Below are 25999 nucleotides of genomic sequence, written 5' to 3'. Positions count from 1 at the left end.
AATTTATTTAATTTAAAGTATTAATAAAAACTTAACAGATAACAAAAGGTTTTTAATGGTCTAAAATAATTTTAAAAATATATGTAACAGCTGCCAATGGGCGCATTACTCTCTCCATTAACTCAACAATATTGTCCTTTTGTACGAGATATACTTTTATGTCCAGAAATCCAGTTTCTCGCACAATAATTATAACACAATATCATGGAAGTTGCTCTGTTATAATAAGTTGCCGTCGAGCATATCTCGTTATTGAGTAAATAACGAATGTAATTCAATGTGTTGAATATGAATTCAATGATAAATCGTTGTAAACAAATAATGGTTCTAATCGAAAATAGTGTATCATCTGATATGTCTAAGATTATTTATCAAGCAATCATACCAATTCATTCAACGCTCTACTTGAATGAACAAACTCATTAAAATCTCCCAATTAAAATAACATTATAGGTATATTCTAAAAACTATAAAAATAAAATAAACTATAATAATGAAGACATATTTTAACTATGTAAAAACAATAAATTATATCATATTAAATGTATGCTACTATAAATAATTATATTATAAATCGAACGTCAAAAGAATAAATCTTTAAATATCACCTGTTAAAATAAAATGAAACAGCTATTGGTTTTCGAGAACGTGTATATTTGTTATTCAAAAAACCCTTAAATTATGTAAACCCTCTCTCTTGTAGGTATGGAGTGTTTACATGTAGTCGTTATTTGAACATTTGATGTAGATAATACTTAAGTTGTTCGAAGCAGGAGAAAGATGTTATTGATTTTTTTTTCAACAACAAACAGTTTAAATTGCTTAGTTTTAATGCAGTATTGAAATCCACTGTAATTTGTAATTATGAAATAATCGGTAACAGCAGGAAATTTACCTACCTGTATGTACGTCAAGCTGCATGCAAATGTCTAGTTGCATACAATTAAAATTATTTATTTAATGGTTTACTAAAATATAATGAACCAATCATGAGCATTAGGCCACTCACATTTTCACTGTGGAAGCACTATTGATTCATTAAATGTTTAGTAATTTTTCAACTTACCTGGCTACCCATCGGCCATCGTAAACGAAATCCAATGAACTTTGCTCTATGCATTATAAAATATTTGTGGAAAACAATTTCAACTTATTTACGTGGTAACTAATATTTACTAATATTTAATATTTTTATCATTATTGTATTTCATGAGTAGGAAAGAAACATGTATGAATATAATGTGTAGATTGCTAGAACAGATTGAATATCTGATTAATATTTCTTGTAATTGTGGTGCAGACTGGGTTTTTAAAATATAGATGATATTAAAAAATCTTATTTTTTAACCAACACCAATTAGAAGGAACACGTGTAATATAATATAGGTACTGTTTAACAATAAGAGGTAATTATGATTAAACGTACATATTAGTTTGGGTAATATTATATTGAATGTGGGTAAGTATAGGCATACAAATTGTATTTTTTTTCAGCTCAACACTATCATTAATTGAACCAAGCGATGCATACATACTAAAAGTTACCTACTGAATTTAACTGATCAATTCTTATAAAACGTCTAACATGGGATGAAAATTAAAAAAAAATTATAGAAAAAACACAAAAACACGGTTTATGGACACTTGTAACTTATAAGGCTTCGACTATTTTGTCAGCCAATGTGTTTAGTCGTTACGATATTAAGTTTGAAAGTAATATGATAAATTGTAGCATTCAAAAACAATATGAAGTTTTGTAAAAGCCACGTTTTCAGAAATTTCTCTAGAACCATGATTGTGTTTTTTTAAACATTTTTTTTTACGTTTGTCGGAAGTTATTCCTTACATTGGGTAAAACTTTTTAGCAAGTCCAAAAAATTACTGAGGTAATAGTATCATTTAGACTAGAATCCAAATTCAGTGTATCGCTCTGCTACATTTAATAAAAATAAAAAATAAAACTATCCACTCAGAATCCAAGACAAGTGTACCTACGTAAAACTGTTTTATATTATAATTCATAACAAAAAACTTTTATTCAAATGATGCCTTTTAGTTTTTTCAGCAAAATATTACAATTCACAATATTTGATTATTTTGACCGTTGATGGTAGTTGTATTCATTCTAAACAGCATAATAGGGATAGTAAATTTAAATGTTAATATTGATAGTTATAAAGTACATATAAGCCCATTTTATTTTACAAAACAATTGTTGCTCATTATAAAATATAAACGTCATTCGTTTCTATCTCAATCATAAATAATCCCAAATAATTTCAAATGTAATATTAAAGCACAATCCTTAAAAAGTTATTCAATAATTAATAATGTTGTAATGTTTGCAAAATGCAAATAAATAAAATTGAAAAAAAACTTTTATCAAACAGTCATTGGATAACATTATTTAATTTTGTATAATAAATATTGATTGTTTTATTTATGTTCTATTATAAATGATTTGCTAAATAAATATCATTATTATAATTCCCGATGAAATTCCTTAATTTTTTGTAAATGATTAGCTGTATTGGAAAATATTATTTGTATTTTGATTTATGTTATTAGTATATAACCTTAAATATATATTTTTGAATTGTATACTTATTATTTATTTATTTATTTTTATATTGATCTTTACACAAAACTAAGGCTGCTTGGGTCATTAGTTTGACATTAGCTTAAAATTAGTTTAAAATGTTGCAGTGTTTACATTGTGATATTTCGTGGTTTAAATTAAGTTGTTTGATTCTATTTCTTTATACATTTTATGACGTTGGTAGTTGATTGTAGGTATAGTCTAAGTACTTCTCCGATCTGTTGTGAAATATTTTGTTTTTTTTCTCGTGTCTTCGTATTTTTGGCATTCAGCGTTTGACTGCGTAGGCCATTTGCAATTTTCACGTTTGGGTGGATTTTTCTTGTCATGAGATGGTTGTGTGTCATGGATGTATGCCCTATTTGTAGCAGATTTATCATAGTTTCCTATTTCCTCTTAATCCTGGGTTATTCCATAACTCGTTGTTGTTCAATATTATTTATTAATACATCTGTTAAGTAGAAATAAACGTTAATCAAGGTATTATGCATTAGAAATCTCTGTAAGTTTATACATTCAATATAGATGCAGTGTAAACAAGTACTTAAAAGTGTTTAATGGTATATCATTACTTTAGAAATGTAATAATACGGTATCATTTTTGGTGGAAATTATTAATTAATTTTACACCTTCTTACAAAGTATTACACACATCTTTATAAATTATACTATTTAGATAGACTACAAACTTTATAATCTACATCCTTAATAAATCATATAAAATACACATAATGTAAACCATTTTCGCATCAACATGAACTTTATGTTTATTCTTGAAATTGTTTCAAGCTTGCATATATTATGTACTTTATTGTAAGTAACTAAAATTACTTATCGAGTAACTTATAATGTTCATAGAGTGAAAATTTACTTATTCATGTTGTAGTTGTATAATTCCTTACAGTTTCACATATTAGATAAAATTTATATTTTCTATCTTAAAAACATAGAAATATACAACTAACTAATTTAAACTTATTCAGTTCTTGTTAGAATTGTGTATACGGATTTTGTGTCATTTTCTTTTATTGTGCAGACAATATTGAAAGCAGAGTCGTAATAATAAAATCACTTAAGGAATGGAACAGTCTCGTATTGGTCGTCATTCTTTTGAATTTACGATCGAATAATTTCAATTAAAAACGCAGTTTAATATAAGCGATTCGGGTTTAACAGCATCGTATAGTGTTCATTCGAATAGTAACAAGATTATAAGAAAAAAATCATTAATTGCGAAATTTGTTTTTAGATAGTCACTTTGTCACTGAATTGATTTTGTTGTTGCATTGGTTATGATAATAACAAACAAAAACCGACCCCGGGATTCTCTACTCGCAAGTGATTTGCATATAAATGGACCGGCGAATAAAAGGGGTGTTTTCACAGGCACTGCCACCACGCTGCCCCAAATTTTGGGGGCTGTGTTCAAGAAGAGACGCGAGTTGATAAATAGCAAACCACTGTCGTTGACATAATTCAGGATTCGGTGAGCTTATACCGTCTTTTCCTTCTGCTACTTTGTGTCCCTTCATTTTTTTTCCAAATGGCAACAGAGATGGAAAAATAGTCGTCTCTTTTGGGTATGTATTTGTGTCTCCACGTTTATTTATTTCTCTCTCTCTCTCTCTTTCTCTCTCTTTCTCTCTCTCTCTATCTCTCTCTAGCTCACTCTCTCATTCTTTCCCTCCCTTACTCCTGTTACATGCACGCGGGTGCGCTTCTTCGGACCGAGAAATGGAATCTGACCCTCAGTGCATTCGACGCAGAGAAGGGCACTCGTATTTTATTAGATTAGATCACGGCGCCGTACCTTCGGAGACCGCTACCGCATTAACACCTTTTACCTAAAGGATTTATTTTCTCCATTCACGACCTAGAATTATTTATTCGCAACCTCTTATCCGTATCGTTCTTTCTCACTCTATTTTTTTCCGATAGCTTAAAAAACGCTTAATATCTAAATTGAACTAAAAAAAAAAAAATTGAGAATAGAGTACAATATATTGTATATAGGTGTTGTAAGTTATACATTAGGGTCTAAATAAAATGTAAATAATCCATACAGTCGATAACACAAACATTTTATGCTTCAAAAGGTAACATTAACTATCATAACTTTCAGGTCTTGGGGTTATAACGTATTTTTTTTTTAGTCACTTTGGTTTAATGGCACAGCTTGCGGTTTCCTGCATATCATTATGATTAAATTATAGTTTGGTCTATAGTTTTAGTAGTTTTTGGTAGCCGACTACAATTATTGGACTATTAGATCATTATTATGATATTTTAATACACAATTAACTATTAATCTATTTTATCATTTAGAAGCAAACCAATTTTTTTTTTATCATTGATAATAAATAATGTGGTAAACATAAAGGTGATATAAGCAAAAAAAATTATGTATTGAAAAATAACTAATTCAATTTTAAAATTCATGAAAAAATTCGTAAATATTCATAACATACAATAATAATAACAAAGTTAATTAGATACCTAGATATATTCATTATAATTCATGGTAATAAGTTAAGAATATACGGTTCTATAAAAAAAACATGGCAGAAAACATACCTATTTAAAATGTCCAATCATAATTACCTAATAATTATTGATCATACAGAGTTTGATAAATTATCTGTACTCTAGAACTATATGATGTTCAAAAGCTTATTTTTTTACTACTACTATAAAGTACATATTCATAGTACCTACTTAATTAATATTTATGCAGTGAGTATACAATATTTGTTATTGTTTTTTTTTTTTTTAGTCTTTGATGTGACTTATGGTTTGTGTTCAAGTACTCGATTTTAGTCAATTTTTAATAATTACAATAAATAATAATTATCTCTTTTTATTTGAATGGTCTTGAAATACAAATTTAAATAGGTAGTGACTATCAATACAGGTCATGTCTAATGTCTAAAACATCAATAGTGCAAATATTTTTTTGGAAACAATTCTGTATAAGTAGCTTAATACGTAAGAAATAATTTACCTACATTATTGTTATGGTTAAACAAAAACAAATAAATACTCATACATTTTTAAAAGCGTGTTATGTAATCTATATGTCCATGGTACTATGAATCATCCATAATGGCCATTGATTCTGAGAATAATGGTCAATGGATAAATTTAAATTAAAAAAAAAAACTATAAATTCTCATAAATTATTTAGTTTTTAGATACTTAGATATTTGGTTTTTGTACCCAAAAAAATTATTAGAAATCAATTACAATACCGATTTTTTAATATATTATTGTAATACTCTATATAGTAAATTATATAAGTAATATGTAATACTTTAACATTGACAATTAAACATCTTAAAACACCTCTGGAGATGTTAGGTGCACTTAATGTAATATCTTAACAACTAAAGTATATTAATACGGTTGTTATCTTTTCAAAGTCTAAATAAAAATATTCCAGGTTCTGAGTGAAATGAGTTGATTTTAAAATGATGTATGTTTTTTTTTTCAGTAAACATGATAAATAGCCAAAAAAATTTTTAAGGATGGTTTCTTTAGGAAATTGGATACACCAACTTGATAAAAAAAAAATTAAGAACAAAATGATATTATTACGGAAAAGCAGGTTTTAACTAAATCAATTTTATTTTGAAAGTGAAGCTCAATAACAAAAAATGCCTGCAATTTTTACTGAATTTCTATATTAGAAATTGTTTACATGTTATTTTTTTTATTTATTTACATTTTCGAATTTTTTTTTATTTCTTTGTCCGTGAGCAATTGATAAAAAAAATATTTAATGGGTCGAAAAATTTGTAATGATATAGAGATACCGGTGTTTCCGAATTGCGGACAAAGTGACAAAAACCATGTGAGTTGCGGACAAAATCTAAAAAGGTAACATACGAATTGCGGACACAAATATAAGATACGAATTGCGGACAAATGTCCAATTTTTATTTTTGATATTAACGATTGTGGACGTTGGGAAATTACTGTTCAATATTAACGATATATATATATTATTTATCAGCATATAAGATTGTGCAGGCGCTTTTGAAACGACTGTTAAAAAATATGTTTAATCATTTTATCGACAACCTTACTCGCTTGCTTATCTGTCGTAGTGTCGTCTTTCTGTTCGTTTATTTCCAATTTTTTTGTATAAAAATGTATAGTGAAAAACTTAAAGAGTTACGTGTGGTTGACGGTTTTAAGTTCCGTTTTCATCGCATAATGAAAAATGAAATTCAACGGTGGGCGTGTACAAATAAAAGGTGTAATGCATTTTTAAAATTTGATACACATGGTGTTGAAATAGACAATAATCTTGAACATAATAATCACATTATTGCCACAAAATTTAAAACTTTAAATAATAATATAATATAGTAACTTTAAATAATTTTAAAAATAACGATTGCATTTTTGCAAGACACACATATTTTTAACCTCTTGTTATGTTATAATATTGCCCTAAAATAATTTGTCCGCAACTAGTATGTGTCCAGAGATACATGGTGAGGGACCTTGTAATTATAAGCTTTATTATACTTATTGGAAAATTATAAAGATAAAAAGCCACGATTCATTTTATTGGCATTTGACAAAATTAGTAAATTAGTCAAAATCATGAAATTTTGCAAATAATTTTGTAGTTATAGATGAATTAAGTGTTTAATTTATATAGTAGAAGCTTGAAAATTTAATCCAAGGATTTTCATTAATAGTTCACACTAGAACCAAATAACCTAATAAATACATAACCCTAATTTTTTTAAATAAAAAATCAAGTTCCAATTTGAACGAAATTCGATGAAGATTTAACGAAAGATATAACGATTTTAGTTGTTTTATTTTAATTCAAGAATATTTTATGTGTGGATTAAAAATATTTACATATTATATTCTTATTATTTTATTTTATTTTATAAATACATTGTCATTTTCATAACATTTAGGCTGATAATAGGTATTAGGTATATTATTGCCTTTTTCTAGTGTATACAACTGATATGAAAATAAGTTATTATAATAATTAATTGACAAGTCAATTTTTGTATGCAATGATTTATAATTGAACTCAAATTTAGCACATCTGTTACAGTGACCCACTCAATGAAGAGGTACACTCAGTGCCTACGTTACTGTAGGGCGGTTACTTGCCTTGCATTTTTTATATTGTGTTGGAAATACAAAGATTATTAATTTTTTTATTACAAATTAAAGAATAATATTGGCCAATCTAATGTACACAAAATATCACAAGTAATGGTTTTTTTTAAAAATATTAATATAATATAACTACAATATTTCACCTAAATTAAACTTAAAAATAGGAACTGCCTTGTAATTCAAACACTTTAAACTTTAATTTAAAATACGTTTTTACATCCACGTGTTGCATTTTAATGTTACATGTAATACTTTATATTTAATAGTAGTTTAACGTAACAAATGTGTCAAATGACTTTCAGAAAATACTAATAACAATATTAATCTCTGGATAAAAATGCAAATACGCTAAATAATGTATTCTCCTTAGAAATATTATTATGCTCGTACATTTACATAATTTGTTATTGCGGAAAATAATTGAATCTGTTAACGTTAAATTCTAATAGTGATAAATTGCATTAAATACATGGCAAAACTAGTTTTCTGTTTGATAAATCAATATATTAACATTGTTTGAGATTAATAATTTAATAAACTTATATATAGGTACATTGATATGAAGCTATCAAATGGGTACTTGAAAGTATAAATAACTTAATGTGCCTAACTCATATAAATATATTACAAAATACGATTAGTGAATAGACTTATTCTATTTTAATATTTTATAGAGGAGTGTATAATAAAACGCGTATTTTAAAAAGAACCATAGTTTATGCAGTGTTCGTTTATCATTATGTTTTTTTAATTTTTAAGATTTTATGAAATATTCAATTGGTTGTCATTTTAATTACAATAACTACGCTGACAATACATGGTATTTCTTATTATTCGGCTCCATGGGGTTGATTATAATATACCTAGTTCCTACAAACCCAAATAAAACTTGCGGTGTGTTAAGTAAATAATGTATCGTGGACAGTGAAAAATAAATAAATGAACAACGTCCCACACTCCCACGGTGCCATAACTTTTTGAAATGTCAGCGGTAACTTTGATAACTCTATCGTTTTACTATGTATAGAAAGAGTAACTGTACCTTTGGGTGCGAGGGCACCTCTGGGGTGTTCTATAATGTTTTGTATTACAGTCTACAGACAAATGTCTACAAATTGTATCCGTTTTCTTTTCTGTTAATAATACCTCGAGGTACATTGTATGCGTACGTATTATGTACTACTATTATTATTATTATTATTATTATTGCGTCTCTCGTTCGTACCAAAATACGGTTCCCTAACAAATGGCAGCAGTTTTATTTGAATATAAAAGTGCAGTTGTATTTTGTGACAAATTAAAATCCAGATGAAAAACGAACAATGTTACGAAAGTTATTTTATCCTTCGACAAGCGAATTGAAATGACAATATTATAGTCGACAATAGACGCCGGAAAATCTTACACGCACATCGATTCTGAATATTTACGCATGATGTACGTTTCCAAACGTATATTTTACGGTACAGTATATCGTATATGGGGTATTATGCTGTACACAGTGTGGCGTAAAAAATCTAAGAATCGGTGGAAGCCTCAATCATCATTAGTTCCGTCCCAATCGTAAAACCAACTTTATCGCCCGTGACTGCAATGGCAGCAGTAGAAGCAGCTATTAAAGTAGAGCATAATAGTAGCGCACATACTCCCTATTTGGCGTAATTTTCATGTCCGATTTTATGTGTGTGCATGTGTAAAAATGTATATTACATATATTAAATCAAATATATGTATTTATATAAGTACACATTACACATTACAATTTTACAACATGTATCATAAAAAGCTCAAAGTGTTTTGTATTTTAAATAATATAATATTGTATTTTACTCCAAGATTTGTGGTTGATATAAGTTTTTCGACAAATAAAACAGTTTTTCGAATACATTATTGAATTGTCTTATCCGGTTTTATTTAAGTTATTAGAGCAGAACATTGACAAGTGATTAGCAAAATATTTTAACTGTTAAAATTATATAGTACCTATCTCATTTATAAATAAAATCAATTATTACATCAACTTAAGGTCTGAGATATTAACATACACTTTTTACTGAAGCTTTGATATCAAAATATTTTTTTTTAAAACCTTCAAATTGTTGAAGATTATTTTGTGACTGTCTTAATCAATTGTCAATTTATCACATTAGCCAGTTTTCCAGTGCAATTATGCATTTGATATAATGCTGCATTGAATATTATAATGCCCAGTGATGAAACTTAGGCACCAAAAGCAAAAAACATCGATGTCGATAGCTAAGTAACAAAATCGGTTACGTTGATCTCATAACATTTTGCAATAATAATGATTATACAACTGTAAAATGTTTCAATATATTTGTTCACTTTGTACTAATAGTTCTTGTATAAATAACATAAAAGTAACATCTTGATTATTTAATTTAATATACTGTGTAACAATGTATAAGTAATAGAACATTTAAGATTTTGTTACGTAGTCATCAGTATTGCATAAAGTAGTGAAACACAGGAAATTAATATTAAAATACCCTTTAAATACAGCGATAATTCAAATTCAAAATTTAATTTTGCAAGTCTAGAGGTTTTAGCATGTTTTATAGATTTTGATTAGTGTATATTTAATGATTTTATAACATTTACTCTTGTTATTCATGGTTAAATTTGGTAAAATTATCATATTTTAAATTTTCATTAACTAATTAAAATTTAAAAGCATAAAAAATCTGTTAGTCCTCAAAATATGTAAAGTGTAATTTCACTGTAACAAAAATATTTTTCCAAACATTTTTTAGTTAATTTTTAATTAACTAAGTCATATATTTTGTGGCATCTAGTTTATATAAAAAAAAAAAATAGAATATTTTATATTAATTTATATTCAAATAATAACAGTTTTTCACTTTAATAGGGTGTAATAATACAAATAAAAAAAAATATTAATAATATAATAAAAAACATTAATGAACTATTATAAATTATGATGGTGTAATTGTATTTTTCTTTTTTTTTTATTTGATACGTTTAAAGTGTATTTCTTGATATCGTTGTTTTTATTTCTACGTTTTAATTTCATATTATAAACGTATTCAGTGGGCATTTCTAAGGAAATATTTAAACGATTTTAAATGCTATAAACCCTGGAATTTGATAATGAAAATAATATAATATATATAATAAGTCTTATATTCTTATTTATGTGTACGCATGTATGTCATTTATAAAGTACTAAATCAACGTTCAATATTGTGAAAAGCGTAATATTATTGTCGTCGAAAATTCGCAACTGCAGTCTGCTGCATTTTGCACGATTCCATTCCCAGTGTCGACCACATATTGTTGTATTATAATATCTGCATACATTTTACAACACAAGCTATTTGTGCGTTGCGTTTTGATCTGACTGACGGATCCTGTCTCGGTTTTTCAGGCGTCAGTGGTGAAGTACAAGCTGACAACAATGATGCCGGAGACGGTGGTTGGCCCGTGGCGGCAGTTGATTCGGCGGCGGACACGAGCAGGAAGCAGAGAGTGCACCACCACAAACGCCATTTGTCGAGATCTTCATCGGCGGTCGACTATGCCCCGGGGAACGCACTGATTAACGAGCTCGGAAATCCGGACAACATGTTCGTCACCGAAAACGGCACCGTTGTCACGTCACAGATCGGCGGCACTGCGATCCTGCCGTGCGCCACCGTCAAACCCGGCACGGCCACGGTGAGTGCTATTATAATTATTAATACCGTTGTATGTGCGGACTATAATAAGACGAATAAAACAATATAGTAATTGCGAAGGCTACGGTAATTATTATTACAACGACTGTATAAGTAAAACATAAATTATGATAATCCCGGTCACGAGCCTCGTCAAATGTTATCGTCTCTAGTGTTATAGTATATTATGCTGTATATTATACTTGCAGTCGATTCATCGGTGAGCCGATTGTGATGACGGTTTTTGTTTGACGAAAAACTAAAAACGCCCTTCGACTGACCGGAATAACGTGACGCGACCGCCACTGTGTCTTCGTATATTAAACGAAAAGTCCTTTTAAGATTTCTGCATGTTTCCCCCTCCAATAACGATTGGTGTGACTACGTATTGTAATTGATTTCCGGAAAAAGGCAATAAAAGTTCTTGATTTTGATAACGTATACATTTAAAATTGTATCCTTCTTTGTTAGGTTTAGTGTTATAATAATACGCGTATTTGACCAAATTGTTTAACTGCTGGATTAAAATCGTTGTCAAATTGTCTAAATGTCGCTAAATACTAAAAAGATATGTTTTAATTTGGAGGAATGGGTTGAAAACATAGTTTAAGACCTTCGAATGATTGTTAAAATATACCACAGTGCTATAGTATAAACTAATATATTACTAAAAAAGTACCCACCTAATCAAAGGTATATAATATTATAGCAAACGTGTTCAGTTAAAAATTACAAAAAGCTTGAATGGTATTTTTTTTTTTTCAAAAAAACTTAAACAAAATATGATTACAAATCTATTATGTATATTTGCATTAGATACATAAGATACTTATTAATAACTTTCACTATTAATTAGAAAATATCTATATAGTCTATATTATATACTAGTAAATCTAAAATCGATAAATCTATTGACATTTAAACAGTAATTGTATGTTGTTTTTTATGTTACCTATAGATAATGAAATATTATAAAGTAATATATATATTTAAGTATATAATGTAACATTCGTGTTCTGAATTCGATTATTTTTTTTAGACTTTTCAAAAAAAGTGTTTATTCAGACTATAACTCCTAAAGACAAAACAAATGAATATGTAAGTAGGTACCTTATAGAAAACAATTATAATACGACGTACAAACTGATACTGTAATAATATGTATTAATATTAAAAGAGGTCATCATGATATTATTTAAGAAATTCATATGTAACAGTCCTACAGTTCCACGAAATATCGTTCAGTGAGAAAATTTCGTTTATTTTAGTTTTTGTCCTTCCATTAATATAATATTCTTTTTGTAGATACCCAATTGGAATTCTAATTGAATGTGGTAAATTCATACTTTATGATGATTAATATCATGAGCACTATTAAGACTTTAATGAGAAACCATCGGTTTGAATTAAAGATGTTTGTCGTAATTGGTAAAGGTATATTTCAAATCCCGATTTATCAATAATTCAAGTAAAGCAGTCTTTGAAATGGAAAATAGGTACCAAGCTTGTTATTATTTAAATACACGCTATTTACTGCGCTTCGTGATCAATTTATATTATATTGAATCAATGAAGCAAATTATGACTAAGAATAATCTTACTTACAAGTAAAGTATACGATTATGAATAGTAAGGTGTGGTAAGGGTTATCTCCCAAAATATATTTATTTTTAAAATTTATTTTATTTTTACACTCGAATTTATTAATTTATGATATACCTGCCTAGTGCCTATTCAAAATAAATTGTTCCTTAAAAATGTTCTATCTTTATATTTCACATGAAAAATATTATAATATTTTCTAAAATATATAACGAACATAACCCATTTGTAACATTTGTAAACATAAATACAATATTAAATATTTTTATCATAAAATATTAAAAAGTTTAATGTCATAATAATATATATAAATTTAGTAAATATTTTATTAAATTTCATTATCATTGACTTGTTGGTTGCCAAATTAATAAAAAGAAATATACGATTATATTCCAAAATTTTTTTGGACAAAATAAATGTGATTCGTTTTTTTATATAGAATTTAAATTTTTTTTGATAATAAACAATTTATATACACACCGATATAAAAATATAGGAACGATTTTTATCCAAATACTTTATTTTGTTTATTTAACTTATTCTTCAGACCTCTACAACATCGTATTTAAACCTCTGTAGTTATTTACCTAAACGGCTAAACATATTATAAAAATAATTATTCTTAGTAGTGTGTATGTACCTATTGCATTATATTAGTGATGTTCATTTGGTGGTGTGAAAACTATTGTTCAAGTCGGTTATTAATCGGGATTTCTTGTTGGACTTGTTTATACTTGACACATTTTTTAATCATGCTGAATTATAATGTTTAAGTAAGTGGAGTACAGAACACAGAATTGTAGTTCAATAAAGTACAAGAAAGCAATTTTTAAATGATCAAAAGCCCGAGGATAGGGTATTGTAGTCGTAGTAGCTATGGAGAATGTAAAATATTCTTTTTAGCTACCTTAAGTACCTATATGAGAATTGAATTTAAAACTGGTTTGATTTGGAATTCGATGAACTATCATAAATTAAAAAATATATACTATATGTATTTATACATATATATTATATATATACACTTCGGTGACTGTAAAAACGCCAACTATTTATGATTCGAACGTTGTTTAACTCGTTATTTAATATTAGGCATAATTTTGTTCAAATCCTAAAAAATATAGAAATAACTAAGAAAGATTTAATTTTAAATCGAAGCCAGCAATGAGTAACATTTTTTTTTATGGGTAACTAAACAGAACTATTCAAATATGAGGTTATGATTTCAATAACTGTTAATGTAACCTCCAATAAATTATTTAATCTATTATCTATGGGTTTATATTTAACATTTTTCAATTATTTTCTGATTCTATAAGTCTCAACAGTACAATTAATAATAATTCTTTTTGGCTCTTAGAGCTCGCATAATCCTAAAATCTCTGACCACCTATAGATAACACTATATTTTAAATATTCAAGAAGCATAAGTTACAAATTGCTTCCATTAATACTTCTGCACAAGTTTTCATCTCTTTTTTCAATTGTGGATGATATCTTCAGAAAAATTATCTTTAGATGTTCACACTGATTGTCGAGTTTTGTAAAAATATAAATTAACATTATATCCGATCATAATAACAGTTTCATTTTATATAATCAATGGCAACCATTTATATAAAAAAATAATTAATTTCTACTACTTTCTACTGTCACTATTATAATTTGTAACCAATCTGAACCATTAATAAACAAAAAACAAATTTAATTTCTATGCGAACAACACTTTAAAATTCGAAAGTTGAAAAATCTTTTTTTAACACACCACTGTGTGTTGGTACGAAGTTACTGTCAAAATGACAAGTCCCTATAGCTATCAGCTATCATAGATTAGGCTCTACGTTGATCAGTCAGTCAGGACACGTTCGATTATGTATAATATATATATGGATACTATAGCTGATCCCGTGCCTTTTAAAATTGGCAACTCTCATATGATTTAAACTTTGTTCAATTCGGTGTTATGGCGTTTAAAACTTAAAAAAGAAAATATTTAATTTTAAATTGGTGGATAGTAATTATTAGTAACTTTTTTTTCTTACAAGTAATTAATTGCTATCAGAACTAAACGAATCTAAATTATACATGTGAAATTCTAAAGCAATTTGAATAGTTATTAGGCCAACCTACAAAAACTGATTCAATATATTAACTAATAGTTAAAATATTTAGATTATTTTTTAATTTCATAAGCTTCAGCCATTGTGTTATATTAATGTATTTATTGTCTCTGGTAACTAAACCTTAAGTAATATCTTTAAAATTATGAAAACAATAATATAATACAATTTACAAACCATATTAATTTATTTAATTACATGTTTCTTTATTTATGCTAGTAATTGATTACAAAACGATAACATACGAGTATACGACAGACTTCTAAGCAAAATTGTTTGCACTATTCGACAAGCCGATTAACTCCTACATGAACCAACACGAATTATATTTTTAATTCTAAATAATAATAAATTGCATTTATTTTTTTTATTGATTATTAGAATACTCATTGACCATTGTACGTTATTGATTTAATTTACTCCATTTTTCAATACGTTTTAATATCAAATAATTTATTACCTAAAAAGTAAAAACTTTTTTTAGGAAAGTAATGTATCTGTTTTTACGATAAGTAAAAAATATAGTATTAAATACAGCCCTACAGGTTAAAATTATATCCAATAATAATCATAACAATAATTTTGTTTTGTGTTACCAGTAGTGACGAGTTATTTTATATAAATTTCTACTATTACTTTTATAATCTGTAACTGATGACAACCATTTAATAAAAAACAATTTTAAATTTCCATCGGGAAAATTAAAATTCTTTTGTGAACAACTCTTAAAATGGGAACATTTTAAAAATTATAAAAATCTTTTCTCAGTACACTACTACAACTGATACAATGATGCTATCAAAATTTCAAGTCCCTATAGAAATCATATATTTGGATCTACGTTGATCAGTCTGTCATCCCTGACTGTACGTTGAATTATACATATATATATATTTAAATGTAATATGTATACATTTTTTTTATAAGACAACAAATCATAGATTATGAGTATATTTAGGTGTTTAGTGACATTGATATTGTTTAATGTAAATATGTAATTTATTCTGTAATGTAGAAATCCTTTTATTTATAAAAGGTGTTTGAAAATACAATAATATTAAGTACCGTCCCACTTACTAATGTAACAAATACTTAATTTCAGGAAACATATGCCTATTAATTATTATTATTATTTTGACATAACGACAAATTTTTTTACACATCTGGGAAGATATATGCACTATTGAAACTTGATTCATCAAAACATGATTTCAACATTTTTTTTTTTACCAGCATATTTGAAATTGAAAATTGGTTTGGAAAAGCTTTAAAAGCAACATCTTAATTTAGTGGGTTGGAAAAATTGTTAATTTCAATATAAATTTTCCGACATAAAATACTATTCTTAATGGGTTAGGTTATTTGAAGAAGCTGCCCGATTTCTCTATTCCCCTGGATATATTTGCGCAATATTATTATTCGACTGTTGTTAATCATTATATATTATGTTTATGTGGGTGTAACGTATTAACATAAATAGTATAATATGTAAATACGATGTTCTTTAATGCACTCGCTTATTGATTATAATTATTTCTGCTGTCTGCATTATTATTTCATAGTAATTGTAGAGATGTCTTAAAGGGGATGGGTTTGACTATTGGTATTACTTTAATGTATGCAAATAGTTTCATTTGGAATGGCTAAAGCATACCTCGTTTATGGAACAGCAATATGATAAATACTAATTATTAAATTTAGCTCACTGGGCAATGGACACCATTTTGTTCTTTTTTTTTTTTAACTTATGTAGTTAGGTATACTTAACGACAGCGAAGTCAGCATTTGGCAATCGGACTTTATTTCAAATTTAAAGCTTTTGGTTGTGTATAATTTATCACGGTAATCATGTCTGTGCAGATAATTGATAACACGATCGATAGTATAGCATAGATTAAATAACCATTTAGATACGCAACGCAAATCGCAATTGGATTTATCTCACTAGTGGCGCATTGTGGTGGGGAATATGTATAATATATCTACTCGTCTCCTGTCACCATCTACAAGTAGGCCTAATCCAAATTAAAATAATGAGCGATAAATGATAACCTTGACATAAACAATCTACAATGTAATTTAATCTATGCTAGTATGATTTAGTCGGTCATAGAGTAATATTATAGTACTATAATAGTAATAGTATTACTCTAATACTCTTTGAGCAGCGTTAACATAAACTGCAAGGTTTAGATATAATATGTATATATTAAGTAATATTTTATAGTATTATCTATAAACCTTGCATAGCCATAAACCACCCGTCATATATTTTAACTGTGATAAATAAACTTAACATGTAACATTAACAGTTGGTGTGACAATTACCTAGTAGTGGCTCCGATCACCTTAAATTTAATAGTTAAAAATACCTTAAATTTTAATTATACTATGCTAGTACGAATAGGTGTGCTAGTGAAATCATAATTTCGAAAAGAATATAATGAATCGAGATTAAAGGCGTACCTAAATAGTGGAAATTTGAATCTTCATTTGCNTTTCCCCCCCCCCCCCCCCCTCTGTTTGGTAAATTTAGTATAGCAAAATGTTACCAATTAGTGTTGTTGAGTTCTGTATTTTCTCAATACTTTGTATAGTGGGGTTTGATTTACGAGTATACCTCGTAATATTGTATTAGGTCACTTTAATCGATGTTTTACATCAGAGTTCAATTTTAAATAATTTCCATAGAAAAATTATTCAAAACGAAAGTGATGAATGGATCTATAATTCTAAGAATAGTTAATGTTATATTCAAATACTATTATGATAAGTATTTTTGGTAAGCTTGATTGTCATTTACGAAATTAGAAAGATAAAATTTATAAAATTTATATATTTTATGAAAAGGTACACAATCCTTAGAAAACGTATGCTGTTCAACAATTTTCTCTTGGAAAAAGCCATGATTAATATTCAGATTCCAAATACCAAATTCATTGCTTGTTGTTAATAGTTATTACATTACACTTTTCATAAATGCATTAAAAAAATACAACAGTAAGAACGATTGAGTCATTGATATCAAACGGAGTAATGAAAATAAAAATTAAAAATAATCAATATTATTTGCAAATGAGTCTCAATTACGAATATTTACGACTCAATCAAATTTTCGAAATCAAATATTACTGGTAATTTTAAATACAAAAAAATAATGTCAAGATAAAATGTATTATTATTTATTAAACTAAAAATATTATTTGTATATTATTATTATTATAGCTTTAAAAATATAAGTGTTTTAATTAAGTGTAAAAAGGACAAGACAACAACGTTTTTATTAAAGATATTAATTGTTGTTATTATTTTAGATTTTTTACTACCTATATACAATTAATTTTAATTTTAATGTATTGCAAATTACGGTTAATATATAATGTGTCTGAATATAAGTTAGATATAATTATTATATTCTAAAACATTATTGCATTATTTTAAAAAATAAAACATTTTTTTAAACTCTTTCTAAAAAATTCTTCTATACCCACCTACGTAGCAATATATCATAAAGTGTGCAAATACCTTTTTTGAAAATGGTTTCGTGCTTTACGTATGGTACACAAATACTTGTTATTAACATAGAAATACGTGTATCAAATAGCAATTGCTGTACAAAATATTTCCCTGTAGAATATTGAAAAAAAAATATGTGTTAACAGGGTATTCCATAGTAATAATTATCAATACATCTCTCGGCCATTTACCATACCTTTAAAATTGCTTTTTTTTTTATATTCAAAGTAATAAAAATTTTAGAGAGACAGTTTTTTTTCAACATGATTTATCTCATTTGCAAAGCGATAACGTTATTAAAAAAAAAATATTTCAAAATATAGAAGAATAAAAAGTCAACACAGTAGCAATTTTAACAAAAATCGGTTAAGTTTGTTTATTCTTAATACTACGTTGTTCATTTTTGATCTTTAATAATACTGTGTTCATTTATACATTTTTAATTTTTAATTAGCTTCTTATATTCAAATTTGTATTCAGATCTTAAACAAAATGAAAGTGGCATATTTGTATTGAATTTCCGCAAATGTCAGTTATGTTCAAGACACATGATATAGAGTAAGAGAATGAATAGGTACGGTGTTTACTTAATCCAATGAATTGTTGGTCCCTTAGGAATTCAAAGCTCATTGTTCAGGCGCGCCACGTAAAAAAGTAAAAAAAAAAATCGAAAATAGTAGAATGTCAGAGTGTCTACAGAAATCCAGTTTAGTGTTAACCATAAAACAATATAGCATTTGAGCACATATTATATACGTATTAAAAATATCAATTCACAGTAAATAAATAGATTTTTAAACACTTTTCACTGCCACCAGCCAAAGATTTATAACTTTATAAGCAAATTAAAAAATATACCCCCATTGTATTTTTTAAATATTTTTACAATACCTTGAGTTTTGGAACTTCTTACATTCTTAAATATCTAGGGCAAAGTACTTTTGTTATAATTAAAAATACATTATTATTATTTGAATTCATATTAAAGCAAGATAAATAATATTTTAAATAATTTCCAAATATTTGATTATGTTTTTTGATTGTACAAATTGTGAATAACATATACACTTGTACTTTATTATACTTTATAATTGCGTAATATATTATACCCGCGTATTACGTAGTATACCTACTTATAATATAGTTTAATTCCTAAAATACTTGGTCGACATTTTATTTGATTTGATTTTCTTGAATTTTTAAAATATGTTATTCGTGCCATACGTCTTAGATTCGTATAAAAGAAACAAACAATATAAATGTTCACCAAACGTCAACACGTATTTTCGGTATTATTATTATTTCGCAACTATTGTCGGGTATAAATAATATACCTACATATAATACCCATGTATACATATATATATATATATTAAAAAGTATACTGTGTCAGACTTATCGCTACCCAATGCAGCGGGTGCGTGGTTATACGTGTTAAAACTCAACTTAGCCGAAGGCGTCGTGAGTCAGGGTGGCAGATACGAAAGAACGGGGATGAAGGGCGTACATTTAACGGGTGGTGAGTCTTAGTCACCGTAGTCGGTTACAACTCGGGTATAACGCCACGCCGCCGTACTACAGCCACTGCACCTCACCTCGGTTAATTCACTTTTTACCCTGCACCGTAAGAAACGAAGAAAGTTTTTAAAAGCGCGTGTTCGGAATGTGCAATAAACATTTTCGGGGTACAACGCAAACACACGGCACCACGGCCTCGTCTCGGTCTTAACCCTTCGGCCGTTCTCCCGTCGGTTTCGACCCTTTTACCAAAACCTACCCTTCGCTACACCCACCCAGCCACCGACCGCCCGCCCGCCCGCCCTCCACTTGGGATTCATTGTTGGCCGTGGAAACTGTGCAACGACGCTGCTATGTACACCGGGCGCGTTTTATCCGAGTCGAGCAGGAAATGGTGGGGGGGGGAGGTCAGCGCCGGAACGTTTCGCGTCGTGAGTTTTAATTACAGATTCCGCGTGCGAGAGAATAAATCCCCAGGAACGCGCATGTTTTCCGGTTTAACGACCGATCTGACGGCCCGCTGATAAACCGTCAGTTTTTATATCGAATCCAATTAATAACCGTTTTTGAACCCTTTTTCTACAGTCGTAAATGGAACATTATAAGAAACGATCGAAACGTACGCTAGCTGGTAGGTACCTACCTAAATGTAGGCAGGTAGGTACATTTATTACACCGTCAGCCATGTTTATATTGTTTATAATACTACTTTTTGGCGTATGTTTCCATAGTACTCAGCTCTATATTTCCGTTGTTTAAAATTATAACCGACAGTTAATAGATCTGTATCGAGTTTTGAGTTCTTAACATATTTATTGTTCCTCCATAAATAACTAAAATAGGTACGATTGTTGTAGGTTTACCTTAAAGGCTTACAAACCCGATTTTCTTTTGACGTCTTTAATAGGGAGGTACGATTTCCGTACCTAAGTGTATAATTCAGTTACTCTGGTCTTCGGTTATAACACGTATAGAGTATAGACTTTTGTTTCTTTGACTTTTATTAGTTTATTAATGAAATAACGACCTATTACCAGGGGTGATCAGCATATCCTGCAGTTTTTTTAAACAACTAATTTAGATTATTTTCAGAAATTCAACGACGAATACTTGGATATTTTCATATAAGTAATTCCACCTACGTGGCAATATATTATCTTTTATGATTTCGTTACATACGCGGGCCGTACAAGGAGAATATTATTGATTTCAGAATAGTAGAAATATAGACATTATAATAACAAGTAAGACGTTAGTAAGTAGATTTCAGCGTACTCATAAATAATGCATACATTTTATTTAGTATAAATATTCAAACATTAAAATTAGATGACGTGTATTTGGATAATACAATAAGTTAATATGAATAGCACTTTAACTAAAGCTCGTAAAATAACAAATGTATTATCCTTAAATGAATGATTCGTTGTAGTTCCTATTGAAGCAGCTATATCACTAATATAAATTTAAGTAGTATAATATGAATTATGATTACTACTACTCATATAGTTAACCACGCTAAAATATGAAGTTAACTTGTACAATGTGTAATGAAACAATACCTGCTTGTGTAGTGTCTGTCATAAGTAAATGAACAACATAGCATATTTTCAAAAAGCAAAACCAATGATTTTGATATATTATAGTTATTCATTTATTACTAAACTTGGAGTAATAATATTATCTAGGCCGTAGGGTTTTTTGTTATTTTAATTTTCAAGTGAGTTATAATTATGTATAAAATATTAAAATTTAAAAATTCTATGACCCACTTAAAAATGCAAAAATAATAAAAATATTACGATATGCCTTAGATAACATTTTTTAGCTTTAATATTTATAGCATATTTAAATTGATATAGCTTAAAATGTGCAACAAATTTGCTATGCTAAACCTACGTTTATGAGATGGTGACATCACAATTCATGTGGATGTGGCGTCGCCTGAATGCATATTAGCTCAATTTAAATATCAGTTGGCGTTTATTTGCAAAAAAAAAAAAAATACCATTTCTTTTCTTTGTTTTGTTTTTAATTAAGAAAAATTCCTTGATAACTTGACCATTGGATTGTTTTTACATATAATGATAACTTAAATTAGATTGTACAGTTCAGTATCTTTCAAAAATAAAATTATATTTTAGATGGATTTTTCGTCAGGGCCCAGTGCGTCGTGAAGGTGTTCCGGTATGTTGAATTTTTGTCGTGCCTCTTTTGTGTCTCTGCATTCGGTGATAATAAGTTTGATTGTAGTTGTAATTCCGCATGTAAAGCATATTTTTGGTGGCTCTAATACAATTTCTTACTATGAGACCTAAGCTTAAATTAATCGGACGTAATTCAGATTACGAGTAACTTTATTTTTGTTACTTTTTGTTTACTTTACTTTTTAAGCCAGTGATAATAATTATTGCCAGCGATGAATCCAAACCATTTTTTTAGGGAAGAGAAGGGAGGTGCTAACTTTTTTCTACATTAGCCATTATTTTTTTCTTATATAAATTATATGTTATTATTATTTATTACAATAAATCAAGTTCAAGTACGTTAAAAATTGTATATAAATATTTAATTTCAAAATATTATTTATTTTGCACTTGTTTTAAAACATAATATTTATTTTTATTTTTTAAATCAATTTAACTCGACGATTTTTTTTTTTTGCATACAAATAGATTGCCTCTTTGATGGACTCCTTGGGTGATTTTATTTCGCATTCGATACTTATTTTCATACGATATATCAATGTGTTTTTTACCGAATTTGGTAAATAGTACGCATACGTTATTGATACAACAATAAAATCATAACGAGTATTGTATACTTAATAAATACATTTGTTGACAGTATATTCGTCATCCCCTCCCCGGAGTATACCTAGAAGTTGAGGACCAATGAACAAAAAGTAGGTAGGGAAATCGTCGTCGTCTGTCTTGAACCATGGACGAATATAAATAACTCCCGCCTAAAAGCGCATTGATACACAAAAATGTGCAAGTTTATTTAAAATTACCTCGAAACCCGCTGATCAGAAAGCAACAACGAAGTAGTGGGTATTTCAGTTGTTCGACTTGGCGCTTAAGATTGATGGTAGATATAGAAAGATTTATTTATTGAGACTATATTTTTTATTATGTTTATTATATTAATAAAGTATAGTTCTAAATATACTTGATTATATTAATAAAGTATAGTTCTAAATATACGGAGTGTCCACGAAAACAGAGTACACTTTATCACTCATTACACTGTAAACATTTTTCGATTCTGCGTGTGTAGGACATTAAGTCAGACTAATGGATCATAAATTTCCGTCACTTACAATTTTGCAAGAAAGAAATAAAACCCATGGATTTTTATTTCTTTCCATCACAAAATACAGTCCACAAATAATAATATATTTAATTGGTAAATACAAATGCATTAGTTATACAGGTTATCATATTTATTAACCAATTTTTAAGTTTTATTAAGAGCTCGTTTAAAACTACAAATGCTTAAAATATACCTTTAAAATTATGCATAATTTTCGAAAGTTGCTCATAAGACATAAATAATAGCGTCTGATAACATTGAAAAATAAAATCTTTTGAGTAAAGTTCCAAATTGGTTAAATTTCTAATTAATAGATATGGCAACTTTTATCAAATTGCCCTTAAAAAAACAAACATAATAGTGCTGTACCATACTGATGACCTATACAATTCTTATAGTATTTTTTATAAATGTCAACACAATTATGAGTTCTATCTTAAATAAGTGAAGTATTGGGTTTACAATAATGTGTGTATTGTTCCGGTAAATAAAAAGGTCCAACAGTTGTTGTGCAGAACATATCTATTAGGTACTTATTTGTTATACCTAAATGTTTAAGTTGTTCCATAATAACATTGATAGGATCTTATATCAGTGAATGGAATAGAAAGTTTATTGTGGTTTTTGTAAATATGGATTTTTTAAAGACACTGTCTTGAGATATTCATTTCATTTAATGTTTAACTTATTACAATAACGAATACACCACGATGATTGACATTAATTAAAAATATTTAATTTTGTATGTCACTTGATTGTCCATAATTTCAGATACCAGCGTCGAGCATGATCAAAGTCCATGTGATTTTTTCAAAAATACCAAATGTAGGTTTTTATTAATTTTTGATTAAATTAAATTTATCATCATTATTCTTTTTTTTATTACCTGATTTCTAGGCCCTAGGCGCAACATAGGACTCTGAATATGAAATTATTGTGGCTTTTTGAGAACTGAAATATTCTTGTTATGTATTGCAATCAGACTACAATTTAATAAAATAGGTTGTATACGTGACTATATAAGCACCCACTCTACTCCCAAAAACCCTGTGTTCGTAAATACCAAATAAAGGTTTCCAATAAATTCCACTAATACGTATTCAGTATATAAAAATTATTGAAGTTCTAGAAAGACTTTTTTGATCTCATTAGGCAGTATATAGAACATATAATTTTTTAAACAATAGATAAAAATATAATTGTTTAAACAAATCAAGTTTTTAATCCAACAATAAAATATGATTGACAAAAAGTTTTACTTTGTACAAAAATTATTATCCCAATACTGAACTTATATCGTTGCAATAAAAGCTTAACGGAATTTTTAAATTGAAAACATGATACTACAATACCAAAATATACGTATAATGGTATAAAAACGAATTAAATAATTAGAAGTAACTCTATACTCAACGATCGCATCGAATAATACACTAACGTGATATGTCTGAAAATGTCTAAAAATATACACACAATATGTTATAATATACCTTCGTCAGTGAGTGTTAATTTGTTTTTTTATCACTGACACACAGATTAAGCTAACGTTGAATAAAAAATATCTCCCTGTTTGGATGAAAAAGTTAATGCATACAAATATATGAAAAGTTACTTAGTGGTTGCTGTTATAGGGTTTTTAATAGGTCCCTTCCCAAAATGTATCTTTGTTATTAACAAAACACGTTGCGTTTACAACGTTCGCATTCAACGGTTAGAACACATTTTCTTTATACAACACAACAGTGTTAAATCGTGTCTACATTTTATAGCACACAATCGTCTATAACCGTAGATTTTATGGCGATGTGTATGTAGGCCATAATAATATTGTATGGTAATATAACTTTGGTATTTAAAATACGTACATTTCTATTTATTGTTCTCGTAACACGTACGATTTATTGATGACGCTCTGGAAATTTTCTAGATAACTTATCGCCATGAATAAGTTATAATATATAATATGGCATGTCTTGTCGTATTTCATACACGCTAATAATATCCAACTATGGCGAGTGATGGTTCAAACTTTATGTCTTGCAAAATATTGTCGGTTCAAATGTAATTCCAACCATTGTTGTATTACAGCCTATTCGTATGACCCAATACATCTTATACTGTATATGTACTGTTTTTTAACGCGCTTTTTAAACCGTTTTACTTGAAAAATAAATAAATGATATTTTTTCTTTTCTCCCCTTCTTGATTCCAAACGTTGAATTTAACATTTTAAATCTCGATCATCGTGTTAGTCGCTTTTCACGTCATCTCCTCTCGTATCTGATTTTAGTTTAACGTTTGAACATTTCATTTTAGTTCTTCCCATATAGAATCCTAAACTGCATTGCATTCACACCCATCTCATAAATTTGTTTTATGGTTTTTTTTTATATTCATATTTTCATAACACGTCAAATCCCCTTGATCTGTTTTATTCATTTTACCAATAAAAAGGTCCTCGTCGAAACTACCTCCAT

At 27.9% G+C, this 25999-nt stretch overlaps 1 protein-coding gene across 5 annotated transcripts in view; it reads left to right on the top strand.

Annotated features, from left to right (window-relative positions):
- LOC111030415 (igLON family member 5-like) overlaps positions 1-25999 on the top strand; it is a 174462-nt gene that overhangs the window by 123771 nt on the left and 24692 nt on the right. For 4 of the 5 annotated variants that reach the window (XM_022309887.1, XM_022309888.1, XM_022309890.1 and 1 more), the window contains one exon: positions 11163-11452. In XM_022309887.1, the coding sequence (XP_022165579.1) occupies positions 11163-11452 (290 nt within the window). Of the gene's footprint in view, positions 1-11020; positions 11074-11162; positions 11453-25999 lie in introns of those variants that run through there. The other variant, XM_022309891.1, reaches the window with a different exon arrangement.

The sequence above is a fragment of the Myzus persicae genome, unplaced genomic scaffold, assembly GCF_001856785.1.
Source record: "Myzus persicae strain clone G006 unplaced genomic scaffold, MPER_G0061.0, whole genome shotgun sequence".
In the NCBI taxonomy this organism is placed as follows: Eukaryota; Metazoa; Arthropoda; class Insecta; order Hemiptera; family Aphididae; genus Myzus; species Myzus persicae.
Note: the sequence above shows the minus strand (reverse complement) of the source record. Positions and strands in the feature narration are given on the sequence as shown.